We start from the raw sequence: 14013 nt of genomic DNA on the forward strand, positions 1-14013 counted from the left end.
GATCAGTGCTACCTTCAAACCACCTCTAGGGGCAGTGTTGTACTACTTTTCAAGAGATGATTGGCTGCCTGTGTGCTTGTAAGTCTCTTGTGACCCATTTGTATAGATTTTTTTTTTTTTTTTTAAGTAAAGCACTGGATAATGATTAGTCATTTAAACAACATTTGCTTTTGTATTTAGAGGATGCTTTGTTGTGATCAGTTGTATATGATGGCAGTCAGTGAAACGCAGGAAAGGTGAACAAGTGTGCAACTACTGGCCTACACTATTGCGTGTACAGCTTTGGAGGGAAAACACACACAGGAACCACAGTTGTGTAATTTAGAACAAATGTTTATTCAAATCAAGAGGAAGAACTAGACGAAAGGTTAAAGCATTCAGAACATAGTATATTCATAGAATATCAATACATCATCGTGATGGAAAAAAAATGAAAATGAAGAAAATTCTTTGAGTAATATTGCACTTTGTTTCCAAAATGTTTCAGATCCCATCTCCTACATCCCATCTCTCTGAACATTTCAGTTCCTGCCTTCTTCAGGTCAGGAATTTAGCTTAGTTTTGACACTGGACTACTCTGAGGCCCAAGCAAATGGACTATGGAATTGACCCACCTGAAACAAATATGTAAGCTTATTCATTACCGCGTAGCTTGATTCAGTTTCCCTAAGATAAAAGCCCCAACAAAGAATCGCAAAACAAGTACATTAGTTACCACAAAAAGAAAGTGTTTTGTCCCAGGTTACATAAATGTTTCTTGAAGGGAGAAGGGTGCTGATCAACAGCTGCCACTCCCTGGCCTGAAGGGGATCAGACAGGTCAGGGAGACCAACCCAAAAGGTTGTTTGTTAAAATTATAAAAACCAACCTATCAATGCCCAGAAATACATGGAAAAAGATAATAGTCAACCCTCATCAGCTTCAGAAAAAAAAAAAAAAAAATGACACAATCGAGGCCTGTCCAAGATGTCTTTTTTTGTTTCTTTGTTTAAAACAACCCTTGCTTTAAATGTCTTTTTTCTGTCTTCCCTTTTTGTCCATTTAAAAAACAAAAAACCAACCCCCCCCCAAAAAAACAAAACAAAACAAAAAAAAAAAAAACACGGAAAGGTCTGAAAACATACAAGTGTTAAACAAAGAGAAACGAGAACAAGAGTTGCAGAGACATTGAAAAATGAAGCATCATGATCAAGTCCTTTCTGTGTCAAGGCCACTAAGATAAGATCACTTTAATAATCTGCAGTTCGCTGAGCACTGTCAGAAGCTGTACGGTTAGTTGCCAGCAGGATCTTGATAAGAGCATGCACACACCGAGCACACACACAAAGTTGCCTTAGCTATGTTTTGAAATGTAAACTTAGGGAGAAAAAAAAAAAAAAAAGAGTTACTAATCTTAAAAAGACTGAATAATGCATTTGCGTCCTACACAACACCACTTTACTTAAAAATCCTCTAACACATGGTTAATACCAAGTAGTTATTAAATCCAGACCTTCACCACTGAATGCTACTTTTTTTTTCTTATTTTGTGTTTTTTTTCCTTTCTTTTTTAAAGTGCTGCTTGTCATCTTTTCCTGAATATGCTGAACCTCTGTTACAGCTGGTCTTTTATCATGAATGAGTTAGGAAACCAATGTATTACTCATTTCAATTTACTACTACTACTGCTACGACTACTACTACTACTTGCTCTGACCAGCATGAACAGAAGTTTAGCAACATTCCCAGCATTTCATTTGTGCTGAATTTACTTTCTTATTTCAAAAATATTTTTCCATCTTTTCTTCTTTTTTTGGAATTAGCATCCTGGCTTCACTGGTCTGGTAAAGTCTGTAATGGATGAAGTGGGAAAGTGCAGCAGGACATAAAGGGAATGTGATTCGTCTCAAAAAGAAAAAGCTGCCTCGCTCCTCTGCAGGTCTGCCTCTCGTTTTGGTAGTGAACAAAAACTTCATTATTTTTTCTAAGCAGTGCAATTAAAACAAAAACCTCAAAACTTTATCTTCTCTCTCTCTTTTTCCTCCTTTTAACAAGTGAGAAGACCACCTGAGACAGTGCTAGTCGGGCAGTTATGCAAGCCTGGCTTGCCCTGAGATTAGGAGTAGAGGGGCTGCAAACAATTAGGGTGAGTCCCTCAATAGGGCACCACTTTATGTCTCACACACACACACACAAATTATACACACACCCACGCAAGCAAGCGCTTTTCCCGTCAGCTTCAAATTGAGTGGCAAAAGTCTGCAACCCTGCTAGTCCAAATCCAGAGCCACCACGAAGCTAAAATTGTTGCAAGCTTTTCTGTGACTGGAGCGAATACGAGAACAGAATAACAAGGAGGGAAACCACAGATTCAAGCTTAGGAGGCAATGTAGTTTTAAAAAAAAAAAGAGAGAAAAGAAGAAAGCTTCCACATAAAGATTAAGTCTGTTGTACAAGTACTGTCTGGTTGTTGTTAGTCACAAGAAAATGAAAATTCTTAAACAACTTAAACAATTTCAGTGCATTGTTCTTGTACTTTTCAGTCTTCGTTTTGCTTTTGCTTTTTTAAAACAAATCCTACTCTCAGCGATACTCAGAGTGATGCAGATTTCAGTCTCATAGTCTCATAGTCTGGTGCGTTGCAAGGCTGAAACTAAACTATTAGTGATTATTTTTTAAACTCTCATTAAACAGAGCCACACAACTCAAGTAAAGAACAAGATGTGCAAAACAAATCCATAAATGAGGCAGAAGGACCTAGTATTTGCTTTTTTTTGATGACTGATGCTGCTGCTGAAAGCTTACTTTCAGGACTATGGTGGTGACACCTTTTTCTCTTCATCCCATTTCCTTAAGGTGAGTTCTGCTGATGAACGGACATGACAAGTTCTGTCCTTTGTGAGAGGAGCTAAGTCCTTATGTGCCACAGGTACAGAAGAGTCAGGGGTGAAGAGGAGCTTGGCAGGCTGAGCCGTGGCGGTTCTTCCTCGTCATCGTCATTGTCGTTGTCAATACCATCACCAGGGCTCGCGCTACTAGAGGGTCTTTTTTTTTTTTTTTTACCCCGCCCTCTTCGCATACAGAATGGATACATGTTCATCTGTACATATGTCACCCTCAGCAAGCTGACACAGGAAAGGAAAGACACCCGGAACTGGTGACTCCCATTTCTCTTGCTGAGGGAAGGCAGGAACAGATTCGTCCAACCTGACTCACTCGTTTTTGTTTGGGTTTTTTTGGTTGGATATTCTTGTTTTTCCTCTTATTGTCAACAGCATTTTGTAAATGCTGTCAGCTGAGAAAATAATCAAAGCTGAGCCTTACAGCTAGGCTTCTTTGAGTTTCCCCAAACATCTCAGGGGAATTGCTGGGATATCCTCAGCGTGATGGGCAAGCATCAAGTCTGCGCTCCTCTGTACGGCTGGCATGATCTGGGTTAGGATCAATCTAGAATGGGGGAAAAGAGGGGGAAAAAAGGTGTTTATTCAAGGAAACAAACTGTTTTTGAGACTCTAAAGGAAGGTCATTTGCCATTTGGTGCTTACCTCAGAGTACAGGGGAGGGGGCTGGAAGCGGAATTCGTGAATATAGGCAAAGAGAGGTCCGTCCAGCTCCTCGCGGGCTGCTGGGACATCCAGACAGCTCTGTCTCTGCTCTTCCGTCACAATTTCAGCGTAGCTTGGAGGAGCTGCAAATGAAGACGAAACAACACTTCAGCATTCTTGCGATTACGATCCCTTGATTAAAATAGAAAAAGATGCTTCATGACAATGAGATCAAACGTACCTTCCGGCCTTTCAGGCAGACCCATGCCCAGCCAGCTCATGCTGCACTGGCTGCTGACGCTGGAGGTGCGGGAACCAAATGGGTGAAGAGGGATGGTTCCGATGACAAGAGGCAGGTTCAGGGACAGGTTGATCGCTCCAGGTATGTCTACATACACCTGAGCACAGACATAAGAACACCACAACCGTTTAGCATATGCAAAAAATAAAATAACATGTCATACAGGGTTATAAAAAATGTAAAAGGGCTATGATCAGTCTAATAAAAGGCTCTGGAGCTGAGCAGTCAGCATAAAATGAAATGGCTCCTATATCTTCTCAGAAGTACTCGAACCAGGACTGGGTTAGGCATTAGTTTGACAATATGTAGGTCACTGTCATGAGATCAGTTGCTTACAAAAGGTATAAGCAACCTAGCATTTCTGTTCATGGTGTAAAGCAGGTATAAGCACCCTGATGGCAGGTGCTGCCACAGATATTCTGGGCTAATGCTCTTAGCTGCATGTGGAGATAACAACTGGTGCAATCCAAGGCCTAGTTTTGGCAATGTGAGCTGAGTCAGCCAGGTGCTTTACCAGAAGAGATATTGACTTAGTAGGAAATATAACTTCTACAACAGAATGGCACTTAAAACAAGTAATAATGTGGTGGTGGTAAGGTCAGGGGAGTGTACTGGAAGTAGCAAGACTTGTGTTTCCAAATCTACAATATCTGGATATACACTGAAAGATTATGTGAAAGTGATCTAAACGCCTCATTATTGTGCTCACCATGAGAGAGTACTCCACTCTGATAATGCTGCAGTCCAGGATGGAGGGGGAGACTGGCGGGATCTTCAGCATCTTTCCGTTCCACGTCTCCGTTTTGCCCGAGGACAGAGATTCTCCCCGCAGGTTAGCCACCAGCTGCTTGACATCCTTCATCTTCCCTTTGGCGTAGAAGGTCTGAGTCTGGTAGATGGCCGCCTTTGGCACGACCATGCGTGATGAGCAGTTCTCGATCTCAGCAAAAATCTGGATTGACTCCCCTACAGAGTTAAAAGGACAGGAAGCAAGTTAGCTGAAGTTTATCTACATTTATTTATCAGGTGTGTTTTTGATAATCAATGCAGAAGCTGCAGGGACTTCCACTTACTTATCTGGTTACGAGATAGCTAAGAAAGTCATTAATTATTCACTTATTCTTACCTGGGGTGTATCCTTTCCTCTCAATTTTGGCACTTAGGGAAATAGGACCTGAGGTGCAGAACCAACAGCAAAGTGTCTTATCTTTTGTGCCGGCCTGTGGTGACTGGGGAAGGTGGGGAAAAATAAAGACATTATTTTTTGCCACAATAAAAGCTAGATTGATAATCAAACACCAGCTACTCCATAGTTATAACAATAAATAGCAGCCAAATGTTTTCAACACTTGTTCTGTATTTATTTTTCCATGATTCAGGGTGTCTACAGTGTAACCTGCTGAAATTCCCCATAATTAGGAAAATTATGCCCTAAGTGACTCATACTACGTTTTTATTTCCTTCATTCAGTGCCATCACCAGCTAACAGGCTCATTCACTGGTCAAGTGAATTGAGTCGTAAGCTTACCAGCAATAATGGAGTGTTGATGTCAATGTGCTCAAAGACTGTAAATTCTTTCTTGGTCTTCATGGGTAGGAGCCATGGCCTGTGGAGTTCTGCCTTTACCCAATAGCGCACGCTGCCATGTTTCCCTTCGAAAGAGGTAGCCAGAGGTCTGCAGGAAAAGAGCAGAGCAGGAGAGAAGGGAGAAATAATGTTATAATCACAGTACAGCCAAAAAAAAAACCCCCAAAATAAAATAACTGCAAGTCTCCTAATATTTATGAAACACTTACGTCTGTGGAAGCTCAAGGCTGAATGCATACTCATGTCTTCCTGAATGGATAGTGGTGAGTCCTTCCTCCGAGTTATCATCGTCTGAAAAACAAGGAGGACAATAGTCCAAACACATATATACCATACCTGCGTAAAATGCTCTACGAAGGCATCTGAAAGTCATACCAGAAAAAAAAACAAAACAAAAAAAAAAAAAAAACACAGGGTGGGGGAGAAAAAAGAGAATAAAAAGGAATTTACTATAATATCTGGCCGATTTAAAACTTATGTTAATGTATTGAGAGATAAACAGTACACCAATATTTAGAGGAAAGTAAAAGAAGTTGATTGTTTGATGGTGTCAGAAACTGAGCCCTTTTCCCTTCCTTCTTTCTTCTAGTGTTATTCCCAAGAACAATGAAGTGAATCAAAGAGATCCAATGTATGATGCTAATACATTGAGGCTATTATGGGCTGTGTGGAGGTTCGACAAAAATCTTAAATCTGCGCTTTAAAAATAAATAAATACTACATTTAAAAAAAAAATCGGGCACAAGTACAGGAAACTTAGAATTTCACTGCCTAGCAGAAGAATGAAATGTAGTTTTGGACAGGGTTGTACAATTCGAACTGCATTTTCTTTTTCTTTTTTTCTTTTTTAAAAATACATGAATATATATATTTTTCAGTTAAAACACAAAGAGTGATTTTTGTAAAGAGCTAGGGTGCGCTTCTGCCAGCTCAGCACTCCCTCCCTCCCTCCAAGCAGCAGCAGCAGCAGCCGTGTGGTAAACAAGTGCAGAGCTGTCACTCAAACGGCAGACTCCAGCAGGAGGAGACCGGCCTAAACCGGAGCGAGCAGCTTCCCACAGCCACCCAGCCTTCATTACGCATTCACTGTGCGACACCGCAGTACCGACCTACCTACTACACAGCAACAACGTATCAAAGAGCATACTCCGAACAAAAACTGCAGCAATTTCTCCACTTTAAACGACAATCTTTCGATTTTATTAAAATTATTTTTTTTATCGCTATCATTTTATGAGTTATCATGTTTGCTTAAGGGCTGAGCTAGTATATAGTTTTCATTATTATTATTATCGTAACGGTATAAATGTTACCTTCCTTAACTGTCTGGGTTTCCTCCCCCTTTTTTGCACTAAAAAGTGCACTAAATAAAAGTACAGAAATGACCGTTGGTTAAGCACAGTTAGACTGCTAAACACACCTATAACAAGACAACATTTCGCCTAGCAGAATACACGTTTACCAAGGGTTTAACCATAGGGATAAGTATAGGAACAAAGTATCAAGCACTGCAGCTCCTTATACGTTTCAAACCGCACGTACTTTCATCTGGTAGCTACATTTTACAGCTTTTTTTCCCCTTCACCGAAAAGTTGCAGAATTTTCTGTCTGCAGGGTAATGATGTCATCAGCCACAGATGAACATCGCAGCCAATGGCAGGCAGCCGGAGGTAGGGGCTTGCGTCTTTACCCCGCCTCTCCCGGTCCAGTTTTCTGAACAGGATTGAACCGCTTTGAACAATAGGGGGAAACTTAAGAAAAGCTACAAAGAAACACTCTTTAAGATGTGGTTCTGCAATGAAATACACTTACAGAGACTCTAAACACTGCTTTATTTCTCTGGGCCTAATAAAGAGAAGCAAAAACAAAACCAATCTTACGCTGGACGTTAAATACATCGAGCAGAGCTGCTGTCATTCATTCTGACACCTTGACACAAACAAGCAACCACGGAGCTGTATGTTACGAGCGTAAAAACATCATACATACAAGCGCCGTCAGAAAATGCAGCATTATGAAAGTTGGTCAACTTTTTAATCGTGTCTATCACTCTTGTTATCCTTCAGCTACACCTTTCATTGAGCCCGAGGCCACTAAGAGCATCTCACCCATCAGGTCAAGTGAGAAGCAAGAACTTCTGCAGGAAAATAAAATCAAAAAACAAGTCCTCACCTCTCTCGTGTCCGATTAGGATGTCTTTGTGGTTCAGATATTCCACTTCTTCTGTGTAGTTTTGCGTGTAGGCAGTGTTGGATCCAGCATTTCTCGATTCAGTCCAACGAACTTTTGCAAATCCTTTCGCGTGGATTTTGAGAGATTTCACGCGGATTTCTCCGGTGACTTCGATGATCACCCTCCCTGAGACGCAGTCCCCGCTCGAGAAAACGGGGACATTGCTGTCATTGAGACAGTCATAGCTTACTGTGAAGCTCTTTACCTTTCCTAGCACCATGGTGGAAAGAGGCTACACAGACCTTGAAATACTAAAAAAAAAGAAAAGACTCAATGAAGAAATATCTCATAGAGCCGTTTTTCCGGACACTGATCAGTTTACCACCTCTGCAAAAAGCAGCAGGCACGATCAGTGGCTTCTTCGAGGGCAGTTCATTGAGATCTAGTAACAGCAACTGATGCTGTTATCATCTGCCTATCTGCTCGCTAGTCCCAGTCAGACAAGGAAACCCCGGTAGCTCAGCGCACTTTAAACGACTGCCAGTGTGGGGAAAAACAACCTCTGGGCGCATGCGCGGGGCTTCACTGCCCCCTCCTTCCGCCTTCTGGAACAAGTGTGGCACACAACCAGATGATAAGTAAAGTCAAACAGCTGAAAGACTACACAAAGAAATGTTCGCCAAAAAATATCGTTCGAGAGGAGAGGCTTTAAATCTGATTCGATTTATTGAAAATATACGAACAGATCTAACAAAGTATCACCCAGACTTATTTCTAGACTTTTGATTCAAAGAATGAGAGAAGAAATGGAACCCTCTCGGCCCTCGATTTTAATGAAATTACAGATGCCCTGGCTTTATGGTATGTGATGCAGCAACGATTCATGGCTCATACATCAGCTATGAATCTTCTTATAGGTCTACAGCTCTACAACCCCAGCCCTGCATCGGCATTTGGTCTCTGTGCACACACACATTACATCTGCGATGTAATCCACACAAATAGTTTCACATTATCAGATTTACTGCAGCGTCTGCATCTGTGCACAATCACCAAAAATAAGAAGAGCTCGATTTTGTTGGATGATGCCTGCAGCACTGTCAATAGTATGAATTGTTTCATAGTGTTTAGCCTGGGGATCTAAGGTGAATGTATCAGCCAGCTTCTTATATATTCGCATGTAAATCAAACTTATTATTTTGTGGAAAGATTAAATGAATCCACGGCACGGCAGACATCATCCTTGTGCTGAAGTCCTAGTTTAAAGATAAACAACTCTGAGGATCAAGACGCCACCTCGCGGCGGTCGTTGTTCCCAGCGTGGGCGGCAGTATCACCTATTGAACGTCACTGCAACTTACTGTTGGTTCAACCAACAGCTAGTTAGGGCCAATGACATCACTTCTGATTTCAATTCAGTGATAATTACAGGGCATAAGATAACATTTTGTAATGTTATGCTACCTAGAGCCATCTTTCCGAGAGCCTTTACAGTTATAGTTAGTTACACAGAAATTGCGATATGTCTCTGTGTCCATGTTCCGTAATTAGATCTACAGTAAAGATTGGCGCTAATTAATTAAACACAGATTGTATTTGATTAAGAGTTCCATCCACACATCTTTTCCTTATCTAATTAGGGGTTTGGAGTGGTGCGAATTTGCTCTTTTTATGCTTAGATAAATGCTGCCCTCTACAGTTGGCATTTTGTAATGACAGGCTAAGGTAAGATTGGTTTTGATATTATTTGTGTTCTTGCTGCTAAGTTCTTCTCATCTCCTGCTGGTGTTAGAATTACTGACAGTAGGTGTGATTTATGTTAAATATTTGTTTTTAAAAAAATTTCCGCTTAAACGGTGATATTTGCATAAATAGTCAGTTTTTAATGCATGTTAGAACGTCAACAAAAATGAAACCTCTTATTTTGAAAGCGTAACCGGGATGTGTACAACATATCAGGCTGAGGCGCTTGTAGGCGAGCAGGAACTTTGTGATGCCCACTAATAAAAGTCGAATGCTTTTCCGACGGGTCTTTTCTTTCACGTCTATAACTTCAGGAGGACACGAAGCTGTCATGAACATAATAGTGCTGGGTTTCATTTTCCTTTCTCAGCAATGTGGTCAAAGTATTTGCCAGAAAGCATCCAAACCCAACATTGTGATGGTGATGAGTGATGCATTTGTAAGTATGACTTAAATTTCAGTGCTTTATTACTAGATAGTTACTCTTAATAGGTTAAAACAGAATGAGAAAGCTGTATTGTCCATCAAAATTCAACAGCATTGCAGAGATGCTTTATATTTTGTGGTTGAATATTTCCTTGTTATCTTCATGTACAACTTGCATCTGTGTATCTTGATCCCCATATGACTTTTTGTGTCTCTTGAGGATGGTCGATTGTCCTTTGACCCTGGCAGCAAACTTGTACAATTGCCATATACAAACTATCTCAGGCAGCTCGGCTCCACCTTTCTTAATGCTTACACCAACTCGCCCATCTGCTGCCCTTCCAGAGCAGGTAAGCGACATATTTGCCCTCTAGAAAAAAAATCTACTTTGACTTTCTTTTAAAATTGCATGTTGTAATTCAGCTGCTTAAACTTTGCTCTCAGCAATGTGGAGCGGTCAGTATGTTCACCTCACTCAGTCGTGGAACAACTACAAGTGCTTAGATGCAAACACAACCACGTGGATGGATTTGCTGAAGGAGAATGGGTATCGTACCAAGATGATAGGCAAGCTGGATTATACATCTGGGGCTCACTCTGTCAGGTACTGTTGTAAATGTAAGGTTTAACGTGTAGCATGGTCTCAGTAGGAAAACACTTTCGCTTTCCTCTTCTTATTTTTTCCCCCCAAATTAATATTATGCACAGACACACACACACACACAATCACACAAGGAAAAATGCTAGTGGCAGTAACAGACTGTCTGCGTGCATTTGCATTTGTTTCCAAACAGTGCCTTTCACATTTTTCCACTTCCTGTTTTTGTACATGTGTTGCAGTAATCGAGTTGAGGCATGGACACGAGACATCCAGTTCCTCCTGCGCCAAGAGGGCCGGCCTGTTTCTGAACTTGTTGGGAACAAGTCAACTGTAAAGATCATGAGCAAAGACTGGGAAAACACAGATAAGGCCACGCAGTGGATCCACCAGACAGCTGCGTCCACCACACCCGAGCCTTTCGCTCTTTACCTTGGCCTCAATTTACCTCACCCGTATAAGACTGAATCCCTGGGGCAGACTGCAGGGGGATCCACCTTCCGTACGTCACCATACTGGCTCACAAAGGCATGCTTTTTCCGTCTCTGTTTTTTTTTATTGCACTTTGTGTCAAAAAAAAAATCCCTGAGTGAAACGAATTTTTGTTTTTTTTTCTTACGCACAGGTGAATTCTGACCTCATCTCTGTTCCCAAATGGTTGCCTTTGGCTGCCATGCACCCTGTTGACTACTACTCCACCTTCACCAAAAACTGCAGCGGTGTTTTTACCGACGATGAAGTCAAAAGCATTCGGGCCTTCTATTACGCCATGTGCGCCGAAACCGATGCCATGCTGGGTTAGTTGACAGCAGTAATTCGCTACATTCTGGTCTCACAGCTGCTATTTTGGACTGAAACGATGGTTTTGAGATCTTAAAGAAAAAAACCAAACATGCCTGGAATGGTGTTTTCTTTGAGCTTACAAATGCAGTGTAGAAAAAAAAAGATACAAACCATCATTTTTACAAGATTTAAAAGTGGAGAGTTAAAGCATATGAACCTCACAGACACACTGTCTGTGGCACTGCTATCTTTTCTCTGCTGTTTGAATAAAGTTTTTGATTGAATTCACAGAAAATCCCAAAATGGATTGGCTCTTACTCCAGCTTCCACATGCTCTGTCTCACCAGGTCAAGTGATTTCTGCATTGAGAGAGACCGGCGTGCTTAACAACACAGTCGTGATATTTACGGCTGACCATGGGGAGCTGGCCATGGAGCACCGGCAGTTCTATAAGATGTCGATGTTTGAAGGAAGCTCCCACGTTCCCCTTCTCATCATGGGGCCTGGGCTCATCTCTGGCCAGCAGGTCAACCAGCTTGTATCTTTGGTTGATCTCTATCCCACTGTGCTGGGTAAGGAGGCAGACAGACAACATAGGATGTTGTGGATCATCTGCCTCATGTCACCCTCTCCCTAACATCCTCCTCTTTCACACCAGCCCTCTGCATGTCCTTCTTCACTACATGCGCAAAGCTTCTCTGTGGTCTTCCTCTTTTTCTCCATCTTTGAGATCTTTTGTTCCATTTATCCACTCTGCACATGTCCAAACCGTCTCAGCCTTGCCTCTCTGATCTTGTCTCCAAACCAGTTGACCTGTGCTCAGCTCAGCCTCCTGCCTTTTTTTTCAGTGCTGCCACTGCTGTTTGACTACTGTCTATAAAAACAGCATGAAAGCGGTGGTAAATATTGATTTGATTATTTCAAATCGAACGTTGTGACACATTTTTATATTTTGCAGAGATTGCTGGGATTTCAGCAGTAGGGAATCTAAGTGGCCAGTCCCTCCTTCCTCTGCTGTCCACATCTATTGCTTTTTCTAACCAACAGCAGAGAGCCTGGGCATTCAGCGAATATCATGGTTGTAACGTCAACGCCTCTACTTACATGCTGCGAAGTGATCAGTGGAAATACATCACGTACGCCGATGGCCTGAGTGTTTCCGCGCAACTCTTTGGTGAGCCTAAAGCTTCTGACGCTAACTTCAGCTTGTCTTCGTATGTGTCTGTTACGACCCGGCTCAAAAGCCGCAACATAAAAAAGGAGACGAATACCAGAGTGTTAGTGAGAAGAGGTTTTATCTTAAATTGGCATAGCAGGTGAAATGGCTGGTGCCATCAAGGCAAAAACGAGTGAGTTTCTCGAAAGTCCGCCTCAGGTGTGCTTTTATCCACACCTGACTAGGTGTGGCCAATTAGGGGCTGCAGAGGGGTGTAACAGTGTCCTTTAATTGTTTTTCTCCTGCTTTTCTTTTGCAGATCTCACACTGGACAAGGATGAACTTCACAATGTGGTTCACAAATTCCCAGATGTGCAAGCACATCTGGAGAAGCAGTTGCATAGCATCGTGGACTATCCAAAAGTGTCTGAAGCTGTTCACGTCTACAATAAAAAAGCATTCGGTGCATGGCGCCTTAGCTTAGGGAGAAACTATAGTCAAGTCATTGGTAACCTCCGGTGGCATGTGGATTGGCAAAAAGATGCATTAGCCAATGAGAGAGCCATTGACAAGTGGCTCTATGGCTATTAGTGATATTTTATGTCTAATAACTAGTAGAACAAATTGAAATTGCACTTTGATAAAGTTTGGATCTTTGTGTAAGTCGTTGATCTGTTCTGCGGTGTCTCATGTTAGTACTGCAGTGGTTACAGTGATTGATAACCTACAGATGTCCTAGGCTCACAGTATGACACACTTCAGTCTACATCTCTGACATCGTCCCCTTCATACAAATTTCCACCAGTGTTTCAGGGACTTTACATGATTTTCTTTGTAATGTAGTGTAAATTACTTCTGTAATTTAAATGTATGTAATTTATGTAATTTAAACCAAAGTATCAGTTATAATTAATTATTGTCCATAGCCCAGATGACAATTTGCACAGTCCAAAGACATTCAGTTAATGCAGATCGGTTTATTTGCTATTAAGTTTGAATGTGATTGTGAATGGTTGTCTCCTTTTTGTGTTGTGCCTACACAAAAAGACATACTGGTGTTCAGAGTGTACCTTGTCTCTTACCCTATGCAGCTGGGACCCCCCCCCCCCCTTCTGTCTGAACTGCTGCCCTGAAGTTTCAGAACAAACACAAGGAATAAATAATTTTCCTCCAAAAACTAAATGCTGTTAGGACTGTGCATGTTTTTCTAAGAGAATCATCTGTGTAGTGTTTACCCACAGAATGTAAAACATGTTGTATCAGTGGCATGATGTACAGTTTACTTTACCTTTTTAGAAAGTTTTTATGGTGAATTTTAAGGTATTTTTGTGCTCTTTATATATCTATATAAATTTTGGACTTTTTTGTAAGTCATTTTCAGATGTGTGCACTGATAATATAATATCCAATTTCACTGTACACGTGCAATGACCACAAATATTATTATCATTGTTATTGTTATTGCTTCAAACTCCATGCATTTGATGATGGTGAACTGGCAATGATGACTGGGTTATAAGAACAACTGGAGAACAATTTAGGCTTCAAAAATAAAGGTAAAAGAAATTTTTTTTTGACCCTTTATTTGAGCATTTTCTGCAGTGAAAGAAAAACAAATAAGAAACCATGAAAAAAATTAGATCTGTCTAGTTGCATCTTTAAAGTTTAAAAACCAATACTCTAGAACCTGATAAACGGGATTTTAAAAATATTGTTTAATAA

The 14013-nt window shown here is 41.1% G+C and overlaps 2 protein-coding genes across 3 annotated transcripts; one reads left to right on the plus strand and one right to left on the minus strand.

The window, feature by feature from the left end:
* Positions 1 to 312: 312 nt before the first annotated feature.
* arrdc3a (arrestin domain containing 3a) lies at positions 313 to 8110 on the minus strand. 2 transcript variants are annotated; one of them, XM_085425237.1, is made up of 8 exons: positions 7586 to 8110; positions 5623 to 5704; positions 5354 to 5501; positions 4952 to 5054; positions 4535 to 4791; positions 3766 to 3922; positions 3525 to 3667; positions 313 to 3426 (listed from the first exon to the last, which is right to left on the minus strand). In XM_085425237.1, the coding sequence occupies exons 1-8, from the start codon at positions 7863 to 7865 to the stop codon at positions 3358 to 3360; spliced, it is 1239 nt and encodes a 412-aa protein (XP_085281363.1). In that variant the 5' UTR covers positions 7866 to 8110; the 3' UTR covers positions 313 to 3357. The 2 variants fall into 2 exon arrangements, with proteins under 2 accessions (XP_085281363.1, XP_085281364.1); XM_085425238.1 differs by having other exon boundaries at positions 5623 to 5775; positions 7586 to 7726.
* A 1396-nt stretch (positions 8111 to 9506) lies between these two features.
* Positions 9507 to 13845, plus strand: arsk (arylsulfatase family, member K). Its single transcript, XM_085425236.1, has 8 exons — positions 9507 to 9767; positions 9975 to 10104; positions 10199 to 10358; positions 10595 to 10880; positions 10978 to 11149; positions 11483 to 11707; positions 12094 to 12309; positions 12611 to 13845. The coding sequence occupies exons 1-8, from the start codon at positions 9579 to 9581 to the stop codon at positions 12880 to 12882; spliced, it is 1650 nt and encodes a 549-aa protein (XP_085281362.1). The 5' UTR covers positions 9507 to 9578; the 3' UTR covers positions 12883 to 13845.
* The last annotated feature ends 168 nt before the right edge of the window (positions 13846 to 14013 follow it).

Source organism: Rhamphochromis longiceps, linkage group LG12 (assembly GCF_057381845.1).
Source record: "Rhamphochromis longiceps isolate RC_006_pf linkage group LG12, R_longiceps_female_GT1.1, whole genome shotgun sequence".
NCBI classification, from domain to species: domain Eukaryota; kingdom Metazoa; phylum Chordata; class Actinopteri; order Cichliformes; family Cichlidae; genus Rhamphochromis; species Rhamphochromis longiceps.

Excerpts from the sequence above, each read along its gene's own strand:
- arrdc3a (XM_085425237.1), bottom strand. The coding sequence starts at position 7,865 with ATGGTGCTAGGAAAGGTAAAGAGCTTCACAGTAAGCTATGACTGTCTC. Across the intron at positions 5,055-5,353 it reads TCAACACTCCATTATTGCTG|TCACCACAGGCCGGCACAAA; the intron begins GTAAGCTTACGA and ends CACCTTCCCCAG. Across the intron at positions 3,427-3,524 it reads CCCCTCCCCTGTACTCTGAG|ATTGATCCTAACCCAGATCA; the intron begins GTAAGCACCAAA and ends CCCCCATTCTAG.
- arsk (XM_085425236.1), top strand. The coding sequence starts at position 9,579 with ATGCCCACTAATAAAAGTCGAATGCTTTTCCGACGGGTCTTTTCTTTC. Across the intron at positions 9,768-9,974 it reads TGGTGATGAGTGATGCATTT|GATGGTCGATTGTCCTTTGA; the intron begins GTAAGTATGACT and ends GTGTCTCTTGAG. Across the intron at positions 11,708-12,093 it reads TCTCTATCCCACTGTGCTGG|AGATTGCTGGGATTTCAGCA; the intron begins GTAAGGAGGCAG and ends TATATTTTGCAG.